This window comes from Triturus cristatus, chromosome 1_2 (genome assembly GCF_964204655.1).
Source record: "Triturus cristatus chromosome 1_2, aTriCri1.1, whole genome shotgun sequence".
Classification (NCBI taxonomy): domain Eukaryota; kingdom Metazoa; phylum Chordata; class Amphibia; order Caudata; family Salamandridae; genus Triturus; species Triturus cristatus.
The window spans coordinates 1,086,553,731-1,086,574,812 of NC_140580.1; the positions used below are offsets into that span (position 1 = coordinate 1,086,553,731).

General features: G+C 43.9%; 1 protein-coding gene across 1 annotated transcript in view; it reads left to right on the top strand.

Moving 5' to 3' along the window:
* The window catches only part of CAMSAP1 (calmodulin regulated spectrin associated protein 1), a 484,517-nt gene that overhangs the window by 454,626 nt on the left and 8,809 nt on the right, over positions 1-21,082 (top strand). The window contains exon 16 of the mRNA XM_085613485.1: positions 16,196-16,311. Within this exon, the coding sequence (XP_085469611.1) occupies positions 16,196-16,311 (116 nt within the window). The remainder of the gene's footprint in view (positions 1-16,195; positions 16,312-21,082) is intronic.

Here is a 21,082-nt window from a genome sequence, read left to right on the forward strand (position 1 = left end):
GTTGGGTTTGACCCCACATAGAGGGTAGGGTGCAGGGCCTGGAGGCCAGGCTAGAGAACCAGCTGCTATGAAGTACCTGTGCAGTGGGTGTTGGCCGCCCATTGAGTGTTGGGTGCAGGCATTAGTCTCCAGTGAGGTCCTTCGTCCAACCTCTACTGCACTTAGCCAGAGAATGTTCATTGTGGGTGTTGCCCACCTGCAAAACGTTGGGCACAGGGCCTTTTGGAGGCCAGGCTCTGTGCCTAACACAGCTGTGCCCAGTTGAAGACCAATTGTGGTGGGAGGTGGCTACCCACTAAGTGAGTATAGGAAACTATTGGGTGTACTATCTGATCAAACAAATCAAAGTTTTAACAAGTTGTGGTTTGCATTTGTGTCAGCCCCTCAATGTATGTTTAGAAAAAACCTCAGACGTCCACCGAAACACCACAATTAAAGTGCATTCATTGTTAAGAATAAAAACAAAACAAAAACCACTGATGTTCATAAGATCTGCTATGGAGCACAATATATAACTTGCATAACAACCACACAAACCATTATTCGCACACCAAATACAGTGTTTATTTATAACAATATTTTTATTAGTAAATACCACAAATAAAATGAAAGCAGAATGTAACTAAACATGGCCACATACACCAATAGCTGATGATACATTCATAGTAGCCTCTGTAGCCCTATTTGCTGCATCTATATGCTATTTTATGTAGGAAGGCAGGTGTCAGATACAACATCTACTTGCTGTAAAAATGCATGCAACAACAGATAGAGCCTCTGAGTATGTTGTAAGGTTCAAAGAATTAGTCTGATGCCTCATTTGGGCTGCTACTACGATGCTTGTCCCATTGACCCATTTATTAATAATCTTTTCAGTATTGTTTCAACTAGTAATGTCTTGAAATACTTCATATCTTTCCCAATGTCAATGCTCCCGGTGTCGGCTGTGCCCCCGGTCGGCGCAGACCCCATCCTCATCCCCGAAGTGGACACGTAGCCTGACCGATGTCGATTCTGACCCCGGAAGGGACTTTAGTTCCTGTGTTCAAGCCTGGTATTCCTTTTGGGCTAGAAGGTGGGGAAGAGGACTGGGGGTTGGAAGAGGGGGGTGGGGGGGGCACTGGACCTTTTAACTGACCAGCTTGGGTAACCTGACTGGCGAATGGACCAGGGTGATGAGTGTTTTGGATACATCCCCTGACACTGGCCTGCCTACGCGTAGCCCCCTACTGTGGCTACGCTGCGAGGAAGCTTCCTATGTTGTGGTGGTGAGGAGGGCAGCCCAGGTTCTCTGCTTCAAACTCCCTACCATGGCAGTCAGGACTAACCTTCTGACAGGTACTTCAGCCAGTGGCTTTCTCTTCTGAACCCCTTTTGCCGTTCAGTGGAACCCTCACGGAAGTCCTTCTGGGCACTTGGTCAAAGCCCAGCACAGGGGCTCCTGTGGATAGGACAATTGCCCACCGCCACTACTCCGCTCCGGGGGACCCACCAACATCCCTCCCCTGAGAGCTTGGAAGACAAAGCCTTTTTATCATAAGACGCATTCCCTTCTGCTCCACCTGATAGGGAATCCAAGAAGCTGGACCATCTTGGGAAGATGATGTTCTCTTCCTCCAGCTTGGCACTGTGGTAGGTGAAAACCGCATGCCTCTTGGTCCAATACTCCCATACGATCTGGTATACGGTCACGCAGGTGGTGCCTTAGTGCCCGCTACGCCTGGTTGAGGACTACTGGCTTCTCATGGGGATGTCCAATCTTCCTTGATGGGCATGCCCTTTGATGGCACTCGCCTTTTTGGTGATCAGGCAGATTTAGCGATTGAGCACTTCAAGGATTCTCGAGCTACGGCCAGATCCTTGGGCCTTGCAGCTACCTCACGTCCACCTTAGTCCACCTTAGTCTACCTTTCGTCCCTTTCGTGGCTACAGAAGGGGTGCCCAGCCACAGAGTCACACAAACTGTCCAGGCTCTGCATGGCTGTGGGACCCAGCGTCCTCGTGTGTCGGGTAGCCAGCGGGCAGGCCAGTCCACCCCCTGCCACCGCCTCCAAACCTTCCTAGCCCGACGTGTCAGGCCCATCAATGGCCAGATGAAGGCAGGATCCGCCATCACCGCCTCCACTGGCAATCCATCACATCAGACAGGTGTGTTCTGCAAATAGTCTGAAGGGGCTACTACTTCTCCGTCAGGCTACCCCTACCTCCATGCTACCTTACGATCGCATGACCGAGGATCTTTTGGCACTTCTCCGCCAGGAAGTATTGGCTCTCTTGGCAAAGGGAGCTATTGAGAGGGTTCCTGTGCTAGAAGTAGGGCATGGTTGTTATTCCCGCTACATTCTGGTACCCAAAAAGGACAAAGGCCTGCATCCTATCTTTGACCTCTGGGCCCTCAACTTTTAACTGCGGAAGGAGAAGTTCAACATGCCACCCAAGCCCAAGTTCTGTCTGCACTGACCCAGGAGACTGGCTGGTGGTGTTGAGCTTGCAGGACTCTTATTTTCATATCCCCTTCTTGCCTGCCCACAGACGTTATCTTCCAGTCACGGTGGTCCACGAGCACTTTCAGTTTACCGGTCTCCCCTTTGGCATTACCAGTGCCCCTCGAGTGTTCACAAAGATGATGGCAGTGGTTGCAGCTCATCTGCGCAAATCAGTTGCTCCAGTCTTCCTGTAACTCGATAACTGGCTGTTGAAGGAGGGCTCACCCCAGGCTGTTGTCTCACACCTCCACACTACAGCGCACCTCCTGCATTCGCTGGGGTTCACTATCAACACGCCAAAGTCACACCTGACTCCCTCTCAGATGCTCCCTTTTTATTGGGGTGGTTTTGGACACAGTGCAGTTTTGGGCATATCCTCCCAAGCAGTGAGTCTGGGATATTCAGGCTATGATACCGATGTTTAAGCCTCTATCACGGATTTCAGTGAGAATGACTGAGGCTGCTGGGCCTCATGGCCTCCTGCATCCTGCTGGTGGATCATACCAGCTGGCACATGGAGGCTCTGCAGTGGGACCTGAAGTTCCAGTGGGTGCAGCATCAGGGGAATCTTTCTGATGTTGTCCAGATCTCAGAGGGGACTGAACATCAATTGTAGTGGTGGCTCAGGAACCAGGATTGGGTCAGAGGCAGATCCCGCTGCATTCCCCAACCAGATATAACAGTGGTGTCTCTAGACCACGCCAAAAGGTACCTTCATATCAACCTTTTGGAGCTATGGGCGATCAGACTGGCACGGAAAGCATTCCTTTCCTTTCTCAAGGGGAAAGTGTTGCAGATGTTCACTGACAACACCGCCGCCGTGTGGTACTCCAACAAACAGGGCGGGTGGGGTTGTGGACCCTTTGTCAAGAGGCTCTCCACCTCTGGACATGGCTGGAACATCAGGATATAACCCTGGTGGTTCAACACCTGGCGGGCACCCTGAACCCCAGGGGGGACGAACTCAGCCATCGGTGCCTAGTCGATCATGAATTGTGTCTCCATCCCGAGGTGGTGCAAGGTCTCTTTCAGAGATCGGGAGAGCCTTGGTTAGGTCTGAGCCTTGGTTAGGTCTGTTTGCCACCGATGAGAATGCACAGTGTCAGCAGTTTTGAGCATTGGAGTTTCCAAGGCGACAATTTTTGTCGCGAGTTGACCTTCGGCCTCCTGTAACCTTTTCTGCCTGTACCACTTCTACCCAGAGTGCTCAAGAAAATCAAGCCAAGTCCTTTTTGTAGGTCCGGACTGGACATGTAGAGTCTGGTACCCCGAACTCTTGAGCATGGCCATCGATCCTCCGATCAGAATGCTCCTTCGAGAAGATCTTCTGTGGCAGCAGCAGGGGAAGGTTCTTCATCCGAACCTGTCAAGTCTCCACCTCCTTGAGTGGAGATTGAGCGGCAGCAGTTGATCACTTTTGACCTTCCACCCGAAATCGGTGATGTTATCTTGGCTGCCAGACGTCCCGCCACTAAAACGGTATATGCCTGTAGATGGAACACATTTGTGGCATGGAGCACAGCAAAGGCTGTTGACTCCCTCTCTGCTCCTCTATCTGTGGTTATTTTGTATATTCTTTCCTAGGCCCAGCAGGGATCTGCTTTGGGCACTCTTAAAGGACAACTTGCAGCCAACTCTGCTTTTCTTCAGCTGCCAGATCAGTCTTTTTTTTATTAAAATCTTCTATCATTAACAATCTTTAAGGGCCTTACTCCTCTGTTCCCTCCATTGCCTTTTATTATGCCCCAATGGGACTTAAATCTGGTTCTCATATTTGTATTCTCCCTTCGAACCTCTTCATAACCGTCTTTTCAGGTTGCTGACTAACAAAAACTGCCTTTCTTGTTGCCATCACTTCTGCTCGCAAGGTGAGGAAGCTACAGGCTTTATCTTCTAAGCCCCCCTTTTAGTCTATCCGGATAACGTGGTGTTTCAGATCAAGCCTTCATTACTTCCTAAGGTCGTTACGCCTTTTCATATGGGACAATCTATCACTCTGCCTACTTTTTATCCACATCCCTCCAAGCAGGAGACACTCCACTGTCTGGACCCTAAACGTGCATTGTCTTTTTATCGTAATCGCACAAAAGACTTCTGGGTGGATGATCAACTCTTCATTGGCTATGTGGGTGCCAAGGAAGGTCAAGCTGTTAAGAAACTGACCATCTCCAGATGGACCGTCCTATGCATCAAAATATGCTATGTGTTGGCAAGGAAGGACCCTCCTGTGGGGTTGCGTACTCATTCCACCAGAGGAATGGCAGCGACCAAGGCCTTAGCACGTGGAGTTACGGTCCTTGACATTTGTCAGGCAGCAGCGTGGGCATCCTTGAACACGTTTGCCAGACACTACTGCCTGGATAGCCAAGTCCGGGGGGGGGGGGGGGGGGGGGGCCTGGTACTTTGCCTGTCCGGTCCTCCAGGACTTTCTCATTTGATCTTGGTTCACAGACCCTCCGAGGATAGTATTGTTGTGGTATCTATTCTAAGGTAAGAAATCTACAACTAACAGTCTCTATCAGATGAATAAGTTACTTACCTTCGGTAACAATGTATCTGGTAGAGACATATGTTAGTTGTAGATTCCTTATCGTCCCACCCACCCTCGCCGCTCTGTGAACTGATTTCTAGGGATAAGGACTCCCCTAAGGGCCCTAGTTTTAAAGCACCAGCGGTCAGTGTCTTTCATGGGTCTGCCGTGGAAGGTTGTGTTAAGAACTGACGTCCGTGCGCATGGGTGGCGTCTATGTAGGTCCCGCGACGTCATCCTGGCACCCACGATGCCGACAACGGACGCGCAGCCAACCAACGCCACCTAACGATGCGCAGAGTTACTGCTGAAGAAAAAATCTCCTTATCCAGACTGATACCTGAGGGAAATTCTAAGGTAAGGAATCTACAACTAACATATGTCTCTACCAGGTGCATCGTTATCGAAGGTAAGTAACTTGTTCTTTTGAATGCAAGCAAGTTGTGCCTCCTATCAGCTTCTGTTTGTAGTGCCTCAAGTAAAAGACCTCCTGTTACTCACCAGGTTAGGCATAAATGTTTTAGAATCATATTTCAAAAAAAGGTAAAGGCAGTTATCCCTTACCAAGTTTTTGATGTATATTCGTGACTGTTTCACAGCTGCTCAACAGCTTACTTAAGGCATTCTCTGGGGTCTGCAAACTTTTCGGTGTGGGACCTATCAAGCATTTCCCCGACATTTCTTTGAAATACATTTCTTTGGCTGACCAGCTTCTCAACATAAACAAGCCCAAATATCCTTATGGACAAGGAGCTTTTCTTGTCCCCAGTTGTGCCTTTCAGGCGTTTGTTGAATCTCAATAAGCCTATTGGCTTGTGGATGAAACAATTGGAGAGCTCATGGCATGTTCCATATAGCTTTTATGTAGGCTTACCAGAAGTTGTTTCATCTGTCAAAATTGACCTCCTTGTGAAACAACACTCTAGGAAAATCTCATAGCGCAGGACTCTTGCCATCAAATGCACTATACTAGTCTTAAGGGACAGCACCTCAGAGTACCTTGCGGCCTGGTCTAGAGTCACCAGAATAAACCTGTTTCCTGAAAAGGCCTTAAGCCCATTTTTTTCATCATTGCCATCAGAGAGACATACTCACCACTGAAATTGAAATGAAGGGAGGTGATCAGATCTCAACTTCCCACTGGCTTGGAAAGTCCGTATCAGAGGAGGTTTTTGATGCCCTCTTCCTTTTGTTGCCAGTAAAAAATTGCTTGCCAGATTTTGAGTTTGTCACACCAAGGTGAAATACCTACCTCCTTATTACTTTAATTTAGCAAAATCACACAGTCTCTCCAGCACATAATTGTTAATGCCTCCAGAGTCAGGAGCCACTCACTCAAAAACAGTTGCATCCTCAGTACTGGAAAACCTTACTGCAGGCTGTGCCTGCCTTCTGCCATCTTTTTCACTAGTCCCTGGGCATGCATGCTCAGGCCTGTGTTAATAATCCCGCTTTTGGTTTTGGTCAGAATTAAGAAAGGTGTTTAGATGGACAAGTTGATGGTTGGCTAAGAGTAGTATTACGGGGATTAAAACTTTTGTCAGAGGCAAGGACTTGCAGTTTTGCAAATTTGAATTAAAGACTGCAACTCTTCTTCCAGCCCTAATGGGCTTTACAGAGATGAACATCATGTTGTAATCATAAAGTGGGGAGGGGCTACTTTAATGTAGATTGAACTGTTGGTCAAGTTGGAATGCAAGAAGTGATTGTGGGATTAAACCGATAGATCGGGATTTAGATTTTTCAGAGTAAGGTGTTGAGATGTCCTTTCTGCTAGGGAGAAGCAGCTGGTCCTTTTGGTAGGTTTGGTGGGATAACATTTTCAGATGCTGTGCCAGGTTGAATTTGCAAAAAGATCCATTGTATATGTTGGGCGCTATGGCTAAGTTGTGTGGGGGCCGAGTGGCTAAATGTAGGAATTCATGGAATGATTTTAGTGTGGATGTGCAAGCATAAGTTTCGATGGTTTTTTGATCCAGTAGAAATCAGGACTTTTAGGATGCTTTGACAGGTATGTTTAAGTTAGCTGAGGGCTTCATGTGTTTTTGACATGGAAGAGACATTGCTATAGAGGTGTTTGGCACTTAGGGCATTGCTAGTTTTGCGATTGGACTAGGTAGTCTCTAGTCTAAAGCTGTGGCCACGTGTGGCTTGGTTGAACATTTCTGGTTAGGTAGACCTTTGTCGGCGTAGCCTGGGGTTACGGTGTCTGTTGCTGGATAGAATGTGCCTTACTAGTAACATGTAAATACATTTGTTTTTGATTGATTAAAATCTTTACAAAATGGTGAAAGTATTAGTGGCGAGTGAGCGTTATAACCAAGTTGCATACAAATTATAAGTAATTAAAACTGGCAGGAATTTTAAAATTCAACTTGTGACAAAATGCCAAACAGTTATTGATTAAAAGGATTATAATCCCACTTGGTAATGAAGATATTTGTAAACGTTTAATTAGAAGTAAGTTCACGCAGCAACAAAGTTCTGATATGTTCTTTGTATTAAAACATTATCTTAATGCATCATTACAAAGTGTGATTTTATTCCCAAGCCTTATCTGATTATTATAAATGTGCTGCTCTACCTTGACTGCAAGGTAACAGCAGATGAAGGTGAATTAGTGATTCATGTTTAAAATCGCAAAGCCTGAACCTTGAGTCTGTGCATGATTGGGAGTGCCAAGATGATCTGAATTTGTTTACTGAAAAAAGTATCAATCTAATTTGGAGAATTTTGTGTTGTACTATAGCTTAACAGCCCGCCGTAGCGGGCTATACCGGCTATTAAAGGCCCGCTGCAGCGTTAAAGGACCAAGCCGAAGGCGAGGGACTTTAAAAAAGCAGAGGGACTTTAAAACCTGGTATAGCCCTGCTACGAAGGGCTATAAGGCTATTAGAACATGCTGTCACTAGAGGGCAGAATGTTCTAACAAATAAAAGAAAGGCTTCAGGGAGCGCGAGGGGATTGAAATCCCCTCAGGCTCCCTGAAGCCTTTGTTCACAGCCAGAGCTGTGAACAAAGAAACCTTGGCATGTTGGAGCTCCAGGCTTATACCAGGCATTATAAGCCCGGAGCACGCCATTGTTTTCAATGGAGCTTCCAACATTCCAATGTTCTAATGATTCATATGCCTGTTCTAGTAAATGATAATGGTGATATAAGGAGTAATACGATTTCATGATAAGGTTTAAAAGTTTTTTTGCCCACTCCATTCTATCTTCCATACTGCTTAGCAATATTAGAACATTGGAATGTTGGAAGCTCCATTGAAAACAATGGAGCGCTCCGGGCTTATAATGGCTGGTATAAGCTCAGAGCTCCAACATTCCAAGGTTTCTTTGTTCACAGCTCTGGCTGTGAACAAAGGCTTCAGGGAGCCTGAGGGGATTTCAATCCCCTTGCGCTCCCTGAAGGCTTTGTTTTATTTGTTAAAACATTCTGCCCTCTAGTGGCAGAATGTTCTAATAGCCTTAAAGCCCTTCGTAGCAGGGCTTTACCGGCTATTAAAGTCCCTTTGCTTTGTTAAAGTCCCTCGCCTTCGGCTCGGGCCTTTAACGCTGCAGCGAGCCTTTAATAGCCGGTATAGCCCGCTACGGCGGGCTATAAGGCTATATTATTTGTGTTTTAATTACTGTTTTGAGAACCAGTCTTGTTGGTTTATTTTTCCAAATGATGCCAATTTCAAGAGCTTGGATCGCATCTGTTAAATACCTAGACCATAGGTTATCGATAACCTTTCTGCCTTCTGTGATTACACCAATAACTTGTTTCAAACCCCCTTCTTTTGAGTTGTGACAAGATGGCGGCACTTCAAAAGGTCCGATTTACATGCATGTTTCTGCATGAGTAGGCCAAACTCGAAACATAGGTGTGCTCTTTGGCAAATGAAAAAGATTTTTGTTACATTGAATCTGGTCCAAAATTGATGCAGAAAACCTAGATGTCCATAAATCGGAGCTAGCAGGAGTTTCGCTCTTATTACCTTTTGTAATTTGGCATAGTCTGCACAAGCCAAAAGTTGAGAGTAGCACCTCTGTGTCTTATAAGTGCTCATTGGAGTCTTTGTGTGCTTTTTTCTGTTAGCCACATGCTGCGATAGTTATATGCTGCAGTGTAGCCCAATGTTGATGAAACAGAATGCCTTGATTTCTTAGATTTGTTTGCATATTTTCCCAAAATCATTACTTTTTTGTAGATCGAGGTCTAACTTATTATCAAGGTTGTGAGTGTGTAGCTTGTTTGGAGCTCCCAGAAGACCAATATAATAACTGTGATCCACTTGTACAATGTCATCGGCATACAGCAAAATTTGAAGACCAGGGTTCTGTATTCTAGGTGAGAGTGATCTTGCTATGTTTAGTACCTCACCAGTGTCTGTTGTATAAAGTGTAAGAAATCAGGGCTAGTTTGTATCCCTGTATTTGATCTCTGTTCGCATTTATTTGCTTCCGAGATGGCGTAGCTCTTGCCGATTTTGTGTTTTACTGTTCTCCAGGTATTGGAATATAATGACATAATGATCCTCAGTAGGGGAGCTGGAATTCGTATGCTGACAATTGGCTCCATAAAATGTCTGTCTTCATTATGAAAGGCAGCTAAGTAGTCCATTAAACAATAAAAAAGGACCATTTTTTAGTGTGATTAATGGTCACAGTAGTGTTGATTGGATCCAGGTCTAAAGCCTGTTTGGAAAAAAGGAATAATTTGTTTTTCTATCCATAATTCTCATTCCTTCAACGAAATTCTGTTATATGCTTTACTTTCAACATCCAGTAACTCTGCGAGATGCTAGCAAGTTGAATCCGAGTGGTTGCCTTTTTTTTATTTTTTATTGGAAAGGGGACATACAATTGAACCTCGCCATGATTCTCTGAGTGTTGATAGATGGAAAAATGCTTTACACAGAGGTGTTAATGCGGTCTCCCAGTAGTCTGTCGGCCTAGAGCGAAGAAGCAGGTATTCCTTTTGGCCCCGGGGTGTGGCCTCATCTGCATCATTTAGAGCAGATTTAGGGCTTTGTGTGTTGATTGTTCTTTACTCTCGGTTCTGTAAGCAGTCGTCTTTTCTTGTGTAGGCTGTTTGAAGTCTAACTGAAGACCCTTAGTATTCTGCACTATTATCATGATATGTTTGTGGAATGTGAAGTTCGCATTCATTGGCGCACCATTTTCTGTTTGGAGTACAGTGGTCTAAACTGTTAATAGAATTCCAAAACTTGCTTTGATCTTTTGGTTTAGTACGACTAACCATTCATTTCCAAACTATTCCTTTGTGTCCTCCTTCAACTTCTTCCTGTATTCCACTTTCAACATCTGCCTTCCTGCATCTGGGTGAAACTAACATGCTGAAACGTAGTCACTAATGCGGATTCTTTAGAATGCTTGTGTAGATTCGTCATTGATCTCAACGTTATAAGCATGACACAAGTCACCTTGTCAATGGAAAGTTATGCCCAACCTTAACTACGAATAACTCGACATGTTTTTAATGATTAATGCAAATGGAAACTTGTTTTAAGCTAAAAGAAGTGACAGTCAGTCCTAATGCATGTTATCAGTCATGTTAATTCAGATATAATCAGGTATTCAGATTAAGAGTTCGATTCCTAGGGATTTACCAGCAGTGGTGATGTGTTTTGTTTCATTGAACGATATTTTCACGGTACTAGAAATGCTGTAAACGTCATTTAGACAAGAGCGCTAACGTCCTGTTGTCTCCTATGCCTAATTCGTAGATGGGCATCTATTTGTAGATATATCTTCATGTGCATTTCCAATTTAAAGCTGAAATGCTTCAAGAAGTTGCACCAGTGCATGAAACGGAGGCCCTTGGCCTCACGAAGGCCAGTCAGTAATAGCTTGAATGAGGCTTTGTGTGTTAATTTAAATCCAACTAGTTCTAGTTGGAATTCATGAAGAAAGCAGACACACTCCTGGATGTTGCGTTAAGCTATTTCTAATTTGCCATGCAGCAGTTTTAAAAGCCTTTTGTTTAAGTATAATCATCAAACATTTTCTTGCCCTCTGAGCTTTATCAGGATGAGAAACTGGACGGCAATTAGGTAAGTGCCAAAAGTGCAAAACAGCATCGAGTGCTTGGACAACAGTGGGTGCATCCACGTTAACATAACAACAAAAAAAACGTATTCCATAGTCTGTGTTTGTTAAAAGTGCAGATGGATTATGGGAAACGTAGTTCTTTATTGCTTTTCCTGGAAGTGCATGTAAATTTAGTTAGACTGCCTACCATTGGCAAACTACTTAAACCTAAGGTAGGGTTTAAATATTTAAGCCATTTACTGGCACTTCCCAGTATCCTGTTGCAAGGAAAAATCTGGTACAGTTACTCTTGGGAAACATGCATATATTATCTCCGCTTCACTGCACAGAATGCAGCCTATCACCATGCTTTTTGTTTTTGCCCCTGTGCCACCCCTATCTTTGTTTTTCTTGGTATAACCCGTAGAATATAAGGTCCTCCTACGCCCTGGTTCCCTTGCATTCTTATCCTGTCAGTTTGTAAAGGATCTAGTGGTATGAATGGAAACTTGCTTTCAATAGCTATATAATGGTAGCATGTATCCTGGTACTATGCCCACAGGTGCACGTAATATGCAGCATGATACCTTCCTGTATGAGTGCACCCTCTCGCCACTTTTATTGTTTGTCTATCTATTTGAATTGAAACCTACATCTCTGTCTGAGAATTGCAAAAGGGACCCACTATGTTCTTTTGTCACTATAGTGATGCTTTCTCATCCTCTTATCTCCTCTTCCTTCTGCTCAGCTAGCTCATACATATAGACTGGCTTCATCCCATGCTTGGCATGTCACTGGTTGTTGGCAGCATTTAAGCCCCATAACTTTAGTCTCCTTTTTGGGGAACATTGATTCATTGCATGCCTCCGCTCTGTCTGTTGCCATTAATACAAGGTCCTTCCAGAAAAGTGTGCTGTACATGTGGATTAATGGCGGCCCTATCCTGCGTAAGAAAAGTCAAGAGGTCAGTATGGGGGCTTCGAAGCCAGGTCTGGTATGGAACACCTTTTTCGGCAGGCAGCAAGGCAGCCCGTCCAACCGTACGCCCAACCCAGTTGGAAGTCGCTCCCTCTGGCCACATTTAAGTGATGTGAGTAATCCTGGAAAAGTACCTGGTTGCATTTTCCCTTTTACCTGGCAATTTGGTTCCGAAGTATCCGGTTATCAAGCTCCAGGTAAAGGTCTCTGAAAAACTAGGAGCTGAGGGAACAAATCATCTTGCTACAGAAAATCAGTAGCACCATTGTGCTAAATCCCTCTTTGTCTATTTTTCAGATTGTGATCTTCTTGACGACTCTACCCATGTTCTCAATCTCCTGGGTGTTGAATGTAGGTGGAGGAGGCTGCTTATGTTTTTTGTTCAAGCGAGAAGCCTCATCCCAGGAGGAAGCTAAACAAGCTTCTTTCCTTTAATTCTTGAGTATTAATCTTCTGCTGCAGTCATCCCCTCACACATGAGGCTCAGAATTGGACTAACGGCATCACTACCATGTGGCGGACTGTCATAAGTGCTGGTGCTGAACCACCAGCTCAAATTAAGCACTGCAACAGCTTCAAAGCGTTAACAACCAAACCACAGTGTTCTTTGCAACCAGTGAATTCCTGTCAATCTTTTAAGATTACAACAATTTTTTCCTCCAAGCCTCTTGCTGCTTCCTCCTCTTCGATGAGTGGGCCCCTTATTCAAATGTAACTGTTCAGGGGAAAGCTTAGTCCACTCCACCGGGGTTGATGATTCCCTGCGCTATCGCCGCTGGACACCAGTCTCCACTAATGTATTTGTAGAGATTTAACATACTGTGTCACCTAGAGGCCAGTTTTCCAGCTGCTTCCACCCAGGCAACCTCTTCTCTCTTTGACAGCCACGTTACCTCTGCATATACTAGAGAGGCACATGTTTCTAAGAGTAGTAGAATAGAATTGATCCCACCCTCTGAAAGTGGGCAGATAGAGTACTGCTGTGATTTTTCAGTGGAAAAAAAAATGGTTAGGGGGCCTACAACTTTCTTCATCTTTATGATTTCAGGCAGTTTTCCTTTGTGCAACCGTTTTTCCTTCGGCTGAAAATTCTACCAGTAGGCAGTACAGAGACACACTGATAATATTTTGACAGTGAGCATTGGGAAGATGTTTAAATACTCTGACTGTATTTCTAAATAATATGTTGACTTTCATTTCCATTTTGGATGCTCTGTCAATAATAATAATATAAAATATTTATTGCTTGATTAATTAAAATCATTGCAATCAAAACATCTTTACATTACGCAATATTTAAAAACTGTACCACAAATATTATTTAAGAAATTACCAATACATTCATAAAGTCACAAAACCAGACCAATTCACCATACATTGTGCATATAAAGAAAGGATATCAAATCAATCAGACATGGGCGTAATCATGTATAGCTAATTACATTGGTAGCACATATAAAAATGCATCAATAATTACTGTAACAGGATATTGCATGTTAAAGTGTCAACGTGCAATGATTACTAATTGCAACATATAAAGACCAGAATAAAATGCAATAAAAATACAGCAATAGATACTATAACAGGATATTGCACGTATTGCATTTTAAAGTGCCAACGTGAAATAATTACTAATTCCATTGTATAAAGACAATAAAAAAAGTGCATCTATAATTACTGTAACTGGCAACCTTATATTGTTACATTTCTAATTGTCACCCTAGCAGCATGAACACTGTTATATATATTTTGCTATTTCGTATAAAAAAGCTATTAGGTTCCAGGGATATGAATATAATAAATCTCCAACTTGTTGTATCAAAAATGTTTCAGCTGCAGTTAAAAGTTTTATCAGTTGGCATAACAATGGGATTGATTCACCAGATAGTGACCTAATTAGTTTCTGGCGAGCTGATCTAACCCCAATCTTCAGGAAGAGAGGTTTCAAAAAGGTACGTTGAATGTTAATCAGTTTAGGACACACGCACACTATATGTACTAATGTTTCTTGTGGCAAACCGCATAGTCTACAGTTAGAATCTGTCCACTGCTGAATCCATGACTGCTTGCCCTCTTTTGTTGTATTTATTCCCATTCGTAATTTAATTTAATTTTTGCTGATAAATATGCTGTCACATATGGCTGAATGCGTAGAAATTGGTATTAGTTCATCACATACCATGCATAATTTTCCCTGCTAGTGCATTTTTATCCAACTTGAGAAATTCAGCTTTGATCAGTTTTTTTTAAAAATTAACTTAAGTTGGGCATTTCAAGTCTTGAAGAGCTACTTGCAGACCAATATCCCTTAGGGAGGTTAAGATATGGAATCTCCATTCGACAGCATATGCAGACGTATCTATTTCTAGTCAGCAATTGTTCCCTTGAGATGCAGGGGCTGATAAAAACATTAGAGAACATACATTTAAAAAATGCTCCTTCTGATACCAGGCACCTGTCACTGGAGACCAAACTCTAATATTAGTCCTGCTTGGCCTACTGATCTGGGAATCCAAAAGGTTGCTTTGAAGACCTTAACTACCAATAGATCTAGATGCTTTGCATCTTTCCCTCTGTTAATGGGTGAGCCATATTGAAAGGTTGGCTGTAACTTGGCTTTCATGACTTTAAGAATATAGTCATATGATTGACAATTCAACGATTTTTTTAAGCATTTTAAAGCATCAATTATAATCACAGTTTTTGCCCTTAGGTCCTTAAAAAGTTATTTAAAAGAAACTCTGTTATCGAATACCACCTCTAAATAGATGTAAGTTTTAATAACTTCAATTGGCCCCGCTTTGGCCCTCCATATATTGAACTTCTGTTTTGCTCTGTCATTAGGATTGCACTGAAGTGTGTTCAGTTTGCCATTGCTGCATTATTACACACTCCTGAAGCTTTTTCCTTGGTAAATGAGCTTGTTAGCCCCTCTTTTAATGAACTTCACCTATAAAAGATTCTGCTTCTCTACGGGCTTACATTTAGATTTGGCTTCTCATGATTAAGCCATCTGAGCTTCTGGCCTTCTGAGATCTTGATCACCTCTGCCTGGCGTATCTGCAGGCTTCGACTTCTTTCATACGAAAAGCTAATTCTCCACAAGGACAAGGTTGTCTTTCAAATGTCCCCTTCCTTCATTCCATAGGACTTTAATTGAATTTAAATGTGAAAATCTTACCCTCTCCCCCCTTAATTTTTAGTTTAGACGTGCTTCTATGGCCAAAGAATCTGGAGATAGAGGAAACTGCACCAGTTTGAGACCTTTAGGACTTCGGAGTTTTAAGTGGAAATCACTAACCTCTACATTCTCGCTGTGCATCTGTTGTCATGTGTGGTGGTTTACTCCAGTCAAAGTGGCGAACACACTATTGCGATATGGATAGCTTCTTACATTTCAAAAACCTATGACAATCGGAGGGTTTAGGCTTCTTGGTAAACTCATACCAACTCCATCAGAGCAAGGGCAGCAGCACAAACCTTCGTCACTATCACACTTAGTGTAGCACCTTGAGCTATTCTATATGCTTTGTGAAAATATTACTCTCTAAATGTGTTTAATAGAGAAGGTGCAGCTATCGGCAAGGACGTTATGTGCAGCATGTTCGAGTATAGCCTGCCTCTGCCTGCACAATGTGTGCCCCACCTAGGTTTTGGAGCTCTGAGTTTACCTAACCTTGTGATTGCGGTAGGGGAAGACGGCATAGTTATAAAACAATAACCTTTATTGTGATTGCTTTTGTTTTAGTTCCTGCACTATCTTTCAGAACACCCCGCCATCTCAAGTAGTGCATGGTGTGCTGCAACCTTGTATGTTGGGGAAAAGCATGTAGCAACTGACTGAGGCAGTTGGTGACTCTCACATACAAGGGGGCTGAGCACAGGTTTTGTGGGGGTGAGCATTCATGGGTTCTCCTTGATTCTTTTAAAGTATGTATTCTATTATAAAAGCTTTTTTAGGAGTCTGTGTGTCTACTCAGGCTGGTGTGAACCACTTGTGAATAGGTGCTAATTGTATAAAAAGTAATAGAATCACTATGACTGTCATTCTACTATTTATTTACTGGATTACTGACTTTATTGATTAACAAGGACTATTTTTTTAGTGAAATTATGTACTTTGCCTACACTAACGTTACCGATCTCTTGTTTTCCTCCCAAAGTGTTGATTCAATGGAAACCTTACCGGTACTAAGCAGGAATGCAAGTAGAAGTGTTGACCGGGATTGGGAAAATGCCTCTACTGCATCTTCAATTGCTTCAGTGGCAGAATACACAGGTAATGTTTGCTGGGAAAAGAGCATTTTAAAAACCTACCTAGAAATTTTATCTGAGCTCTATTGTGTTGTGAGCTGCTTCTTCACGGTCCTTTTGTATTATTTCCTTGGTGTTTGAACAGTGTCTTTGCCTTCTCATTGCCATTGAATACACAATTGCACTGCTGTGGGTGTTTGTTGCAGTATTAAATGGAATTTTTAGTCTTGGAACTTCAGTGCTCATATACATTTTCTTAACCACTTACTTCTTTACCCATTTGAATCTTCGTTACTGACTAAACTTTATCGACAGTCATCTCAGCCCTTGTATTTTAATCAATAATAAGACTTAGTATTTTGAATACTGCTTAATAGCACACCCATCCAAATTTAAAATTCTCCCAATTATTGGTTTCATTGCTAATTGTCGCCGGATAATTGCTACAATTATATTGAAAAAGATAACTTTTGCTGTTCATACTGTGACTAAAGTTCTATCGCGAACTGGCACACTAATAGCCAATGCTGAAGCTGATGCATTAAACCACTGTCTGTTAAGCTTTCTTCCTGCTCTGTTGTGTGTTTGTTTCTGTTCATGACTTCTGTAAACCTGATTTATCCAGGGCTCTAACAGTACAAAGTACTGATTGTTTGTCTCCAGCCATTCTGGTTGGAATTTGGTTGTGCCCTGTTGTATTGTTTAATTTGTTTGTGAAGTCAACAGAAATAAGTGTTGAACCTCTTGGTATAGTTTTACTGGTTGTGTTTTTGAATTTGTACAATACATCGGTTTTACAGCTCTCTTACTCTTGTACTTCTTTCCCCGGGTCAGTCTAAGCGTTGCTCTCGTCACCAGTGTGCTTCTCCTCTGCCCCCTCTATGTTGCACTTGCTCCGGTGCACATCTCCCCCGTGTTGCTTTCTTGCCAGAGTGCTTTTTACCTGCCTGCTCCACGTTTCTGTTTCTCGCCTGTTGCTTCTCCCCACCCCTGCCCTCCATATTGCTTCTGTCCCCTCCCTCCTTTCATGTGGTTTCTGTTCCTCCCGCCTTCTGTTTCCTCCTACCTGCATTCTTTGTGATACTTTCCCTAACCGTGTCCTTTGTGATTATTCACCCGCTATTACCCTCTATGTTGCTCCTTCCCACCTACTCCTATTAAAGAAAACATCCTTTGCACTACTACCTATTGTTATGTATGGAGCCAACTTGGTAAATAAAAAGAAAACAGTTAATGCCTCTTTTTAGATGTGTAAATGCATGGTTCACTTAGCTACAAAATGATTCGGCCACCTTGTCATATAGTGACCATTTTGTTGTGTTTCTTCAGCTGTGCTTCATCACTTTGTGGATGCTGTACACAGCATAGCTAAAAATTATTGTTAAAGCCAATAGGTCTCAAAGGCGAGCTCTGTTAGCTCTACCAATGCTTGTTTTCGATGCAGCGATGTTTGCTTCCTCGCGTACATCATCATGCACCCCATTGTGCATTACCCTGTATCCCTTTCTGCCCACAACCCTATTCCCCTGCACTGTAAACTCTTCAGCATTGGATTTTTCATAAATTTACATGACTGAATTATTCATTGCAGTCAGGCTGGGAATTCCCAGTAATCTTAAACAGTGGTAAATGGCCAGAGTCTTCAACATAGTGTTTGGTTAGTAGCAAATCCACTTCATTTAAAGTAAACCGAACTTCAGCCAATGAGTGGAAGTGATATAGCTCCTCCTATTCCACAGCTCTGATTTCTACCAGTAGTCCTGTGCGATGGGAGTCCCTGTGAAGAACTCTGCTCTAACTTTTCTTAAACCATAATCTGATACTTCTAGTCTACTCTGGAGCTTAGCCAATCCCATCTTCAACTTTCAGTTTTTGGAGAAGATTATTAAACATTACCTAATTTCAATTTTTCGCAACCATGGAGTCCTACTCTTTAGTCACCAACTGTCATCATGACAGAGAGAAAATCTCTTCAAATCCTGGTCTGCCTGTGGACAGAAGAAAATCTGCGCATATGACCCCAATGACCAATTTATTTACTGTCTTTATCCAGCACACAAGTCTTCGCGCTGTGATATTTATAGTACTTTTCCTTCAAAGATCCTGTAAAATAGAGAGAAGTCTGGCCCTATGTGTCCTAGAAATTAAGATATCCTCATTCTAAGGGATTGCTCCCTCACCTGTAGATGTTTCAATGAAATGTGCTTCCCCGAAGCTTTCCACAAAGATGCGCAAAAGCGGAAACGTGGATTTCCCAGACCTGGATTTACATCCAAAAATGCCTACCCCACCTTCTCACAGAATAAGACTGTTTTTCTTCAGAATAACTTTCCAGGCATTCTAAACACAAGTATATGCAATAATCAGCTTGAAAATCCAGCTCCTTGGATGTCCTCACTGATCTCCAGCCTCTGTGGATAACCTCCGTGTCTTCGATGGCAAAGAAAAAACTTCTTTGCCTGTGACGATGATGACTAGACCCTCATCGATGACGTCCCCTGCCAACATCCTCTTTGACTACCACAGTACCTTAAGCATAAATACGGTGTCGCTATTCCCAATGTTGGCATCAATCCTATAGTCTTCAGTTTTCTTCTAAATAAATCACTTTTCACCTGTTCAAATGATCGCAAGCTTTCCCATTCAGATTCTTGGTTCTGAATTAGGATGCTTTTGAAACTTCATATAGTCCTGTGAATTTGGATGTCAGTCACATCCTGGAGTTTTAGGGATACACCTTAGTCATACTTCTAGTGAGCCTCAACATTGTCTATCAGCCACAGCGGTTTTTAGTTGATCACCCTCAGACCTATACGCATCATTTTCGGAAGTGTTGCAGGTACCTGTTAAGTTTTTCACGTTACAGCATATGGACACCTTTCAAAAATTAGTCCTCAGCAGCCTGCAGGAATATCTACTACTCCTCCACCTCCATCACCTCTGCTGCCAGTACCAACACTTTGCACATCCAGTGGACCAGCCTCTAAGGACAGTCACTCAAACACTGGAACCATCTACTTTTAAGGATATGGGAGATGAGGATTCTTCAGATTCAGTTTACTCTGAATTAGAATCAAATCAGACAGTACTTGTATAGCGCGGCTAATCACCACTTGGGGTATCCAGGCGCTGATGTCCCCCAGGTCGTTAGTCGAAGAGCAAGGTCTTGAGTCTCTTTATGAGGTCAGTGAGTGAAGGAAAGGTTTGCATGTGAAGGAGGTCACTCCATGACTTGGCGGCGAGGTAGGAGAAGGAACAACCTCCGCTGTGGCTTTGGCGGATGTGGGGGATGTGGGCGAGGGCGGCAAAGTGCAGATGTCTGGCATGTTGGTGGGAGGTCAGACAGTGATTGATGTAGGCTGGTCCCTGGTTGTGGAGTGCTTTGTAGGCGTGAGTTAGCATCTTCAACTGGCATCTCTTCTGGACGGGGAGCCAGTAGAGGCTTCTGAATTGGGGGTGATGCTGGTCCGTTAGGGGAGGTTGAGGATCAGTTTGGTTTTGGCATTATGTATGGTCTGGAGTTGTTTGACAAGATGGATAGTGGTGCCAGCGTAGTGTGTGTCTCCGTAGTGTAGTCGGCTGGTGACGAGAGCTTGAGTAACTGTCTTCCTGGTGTTGATGGGGATCCATCTGAAGATCTATTGAAGCATATGAAGGGTGTGGAAACAGAAGGCGGATACTGCGTTGGTCTGGCGTTTTCATGGTGGCTTTGCAATCCAGGATGATGCAGAGGTTGCGTGCGTGGTCTGTGGGGGTGAGTGCAGGCCAGAGTTCGGTGGGCCACCAGGTGTCATCCCACAATCAGGTGTTCCTCCCGAAGGTAAGCACTTCCGTCTTGTCCCTGTTCAGCTTCAGGCAGTTGGACCTCATCCATTCTGAGATGTTTATTAAGGCTTTCCTGAAGTTGCTTCTAGTGACGGCGGGCTGTTTAGCGAGAGAGGATGAGCTGGGTGTCGTCTGAATAAAAGATATTGAGTTTGTGGGTCTGGGCAGTGTCGGCCAGTAGAGTCATGTAGGCGTTGAACAGGGTGGGGCTGAGAGAGGAATTTTAGGAGACACCTTAAATGATGCTCTTGAGCTCAGGGGTAAAGGATGCTAGGCTGATTCTCTGAGTGAGTTCTGTAAGGAAGGAGGTGTCCCACTTGAGGGCATCTACGTGGAAGCCGATGTGGTGGTGTCTTCTGATGATTATGCGGTGTCAAATTCATCTAAGAGGTCAAGGAGGATCAGGGCTGCTGTCTCACCTCTGTCGAGGAGGGTTCTGATGTCAGTTGCTGCGATTAGGGTGGTCTCGGTGCTGTGGTTGGCGCGGAAGCCAGATTGAGAGGTGTAGTGTAGGTTGTTTCCTTCCAGCTATTCAGTGACCTGGCGGTTGATGACTTTCTCAAGGACCTTGGCATGGAAAGGGAGCAGCGAGATGAAGTGGAAATTCTAGAGTTCACTGAGGTCGGCGGAGGGTTTCTTCAGCAGGGGTTTGACTTCTTCCTGTTTCCATGTGTCGGGGTGGTGACCGTGGTGATGGATGCGTCGAGGATGTCTGTGAGGGCACTGCTGATTTCTGTGTGTCACAGGTTGAAGGAGTGGTGGGGGCAGGGGGCATTCTGTCCTCCGGAGGGGATGGAGATCATGATGGCTGTGGTGCTCGGCATGATGAGCTGTGTGCAAGCGGGGTGAGGGTGCTGGTGGGTGGCGTGCGTCTGTGTCAGGAGATGGCCACTATTGGTGGGTTAAAGTTGCATTTGAAGACTGATATTTTCTGGTAGAAGTAGTTCGCCAGGGTGTCGCAGAGCGCTTGG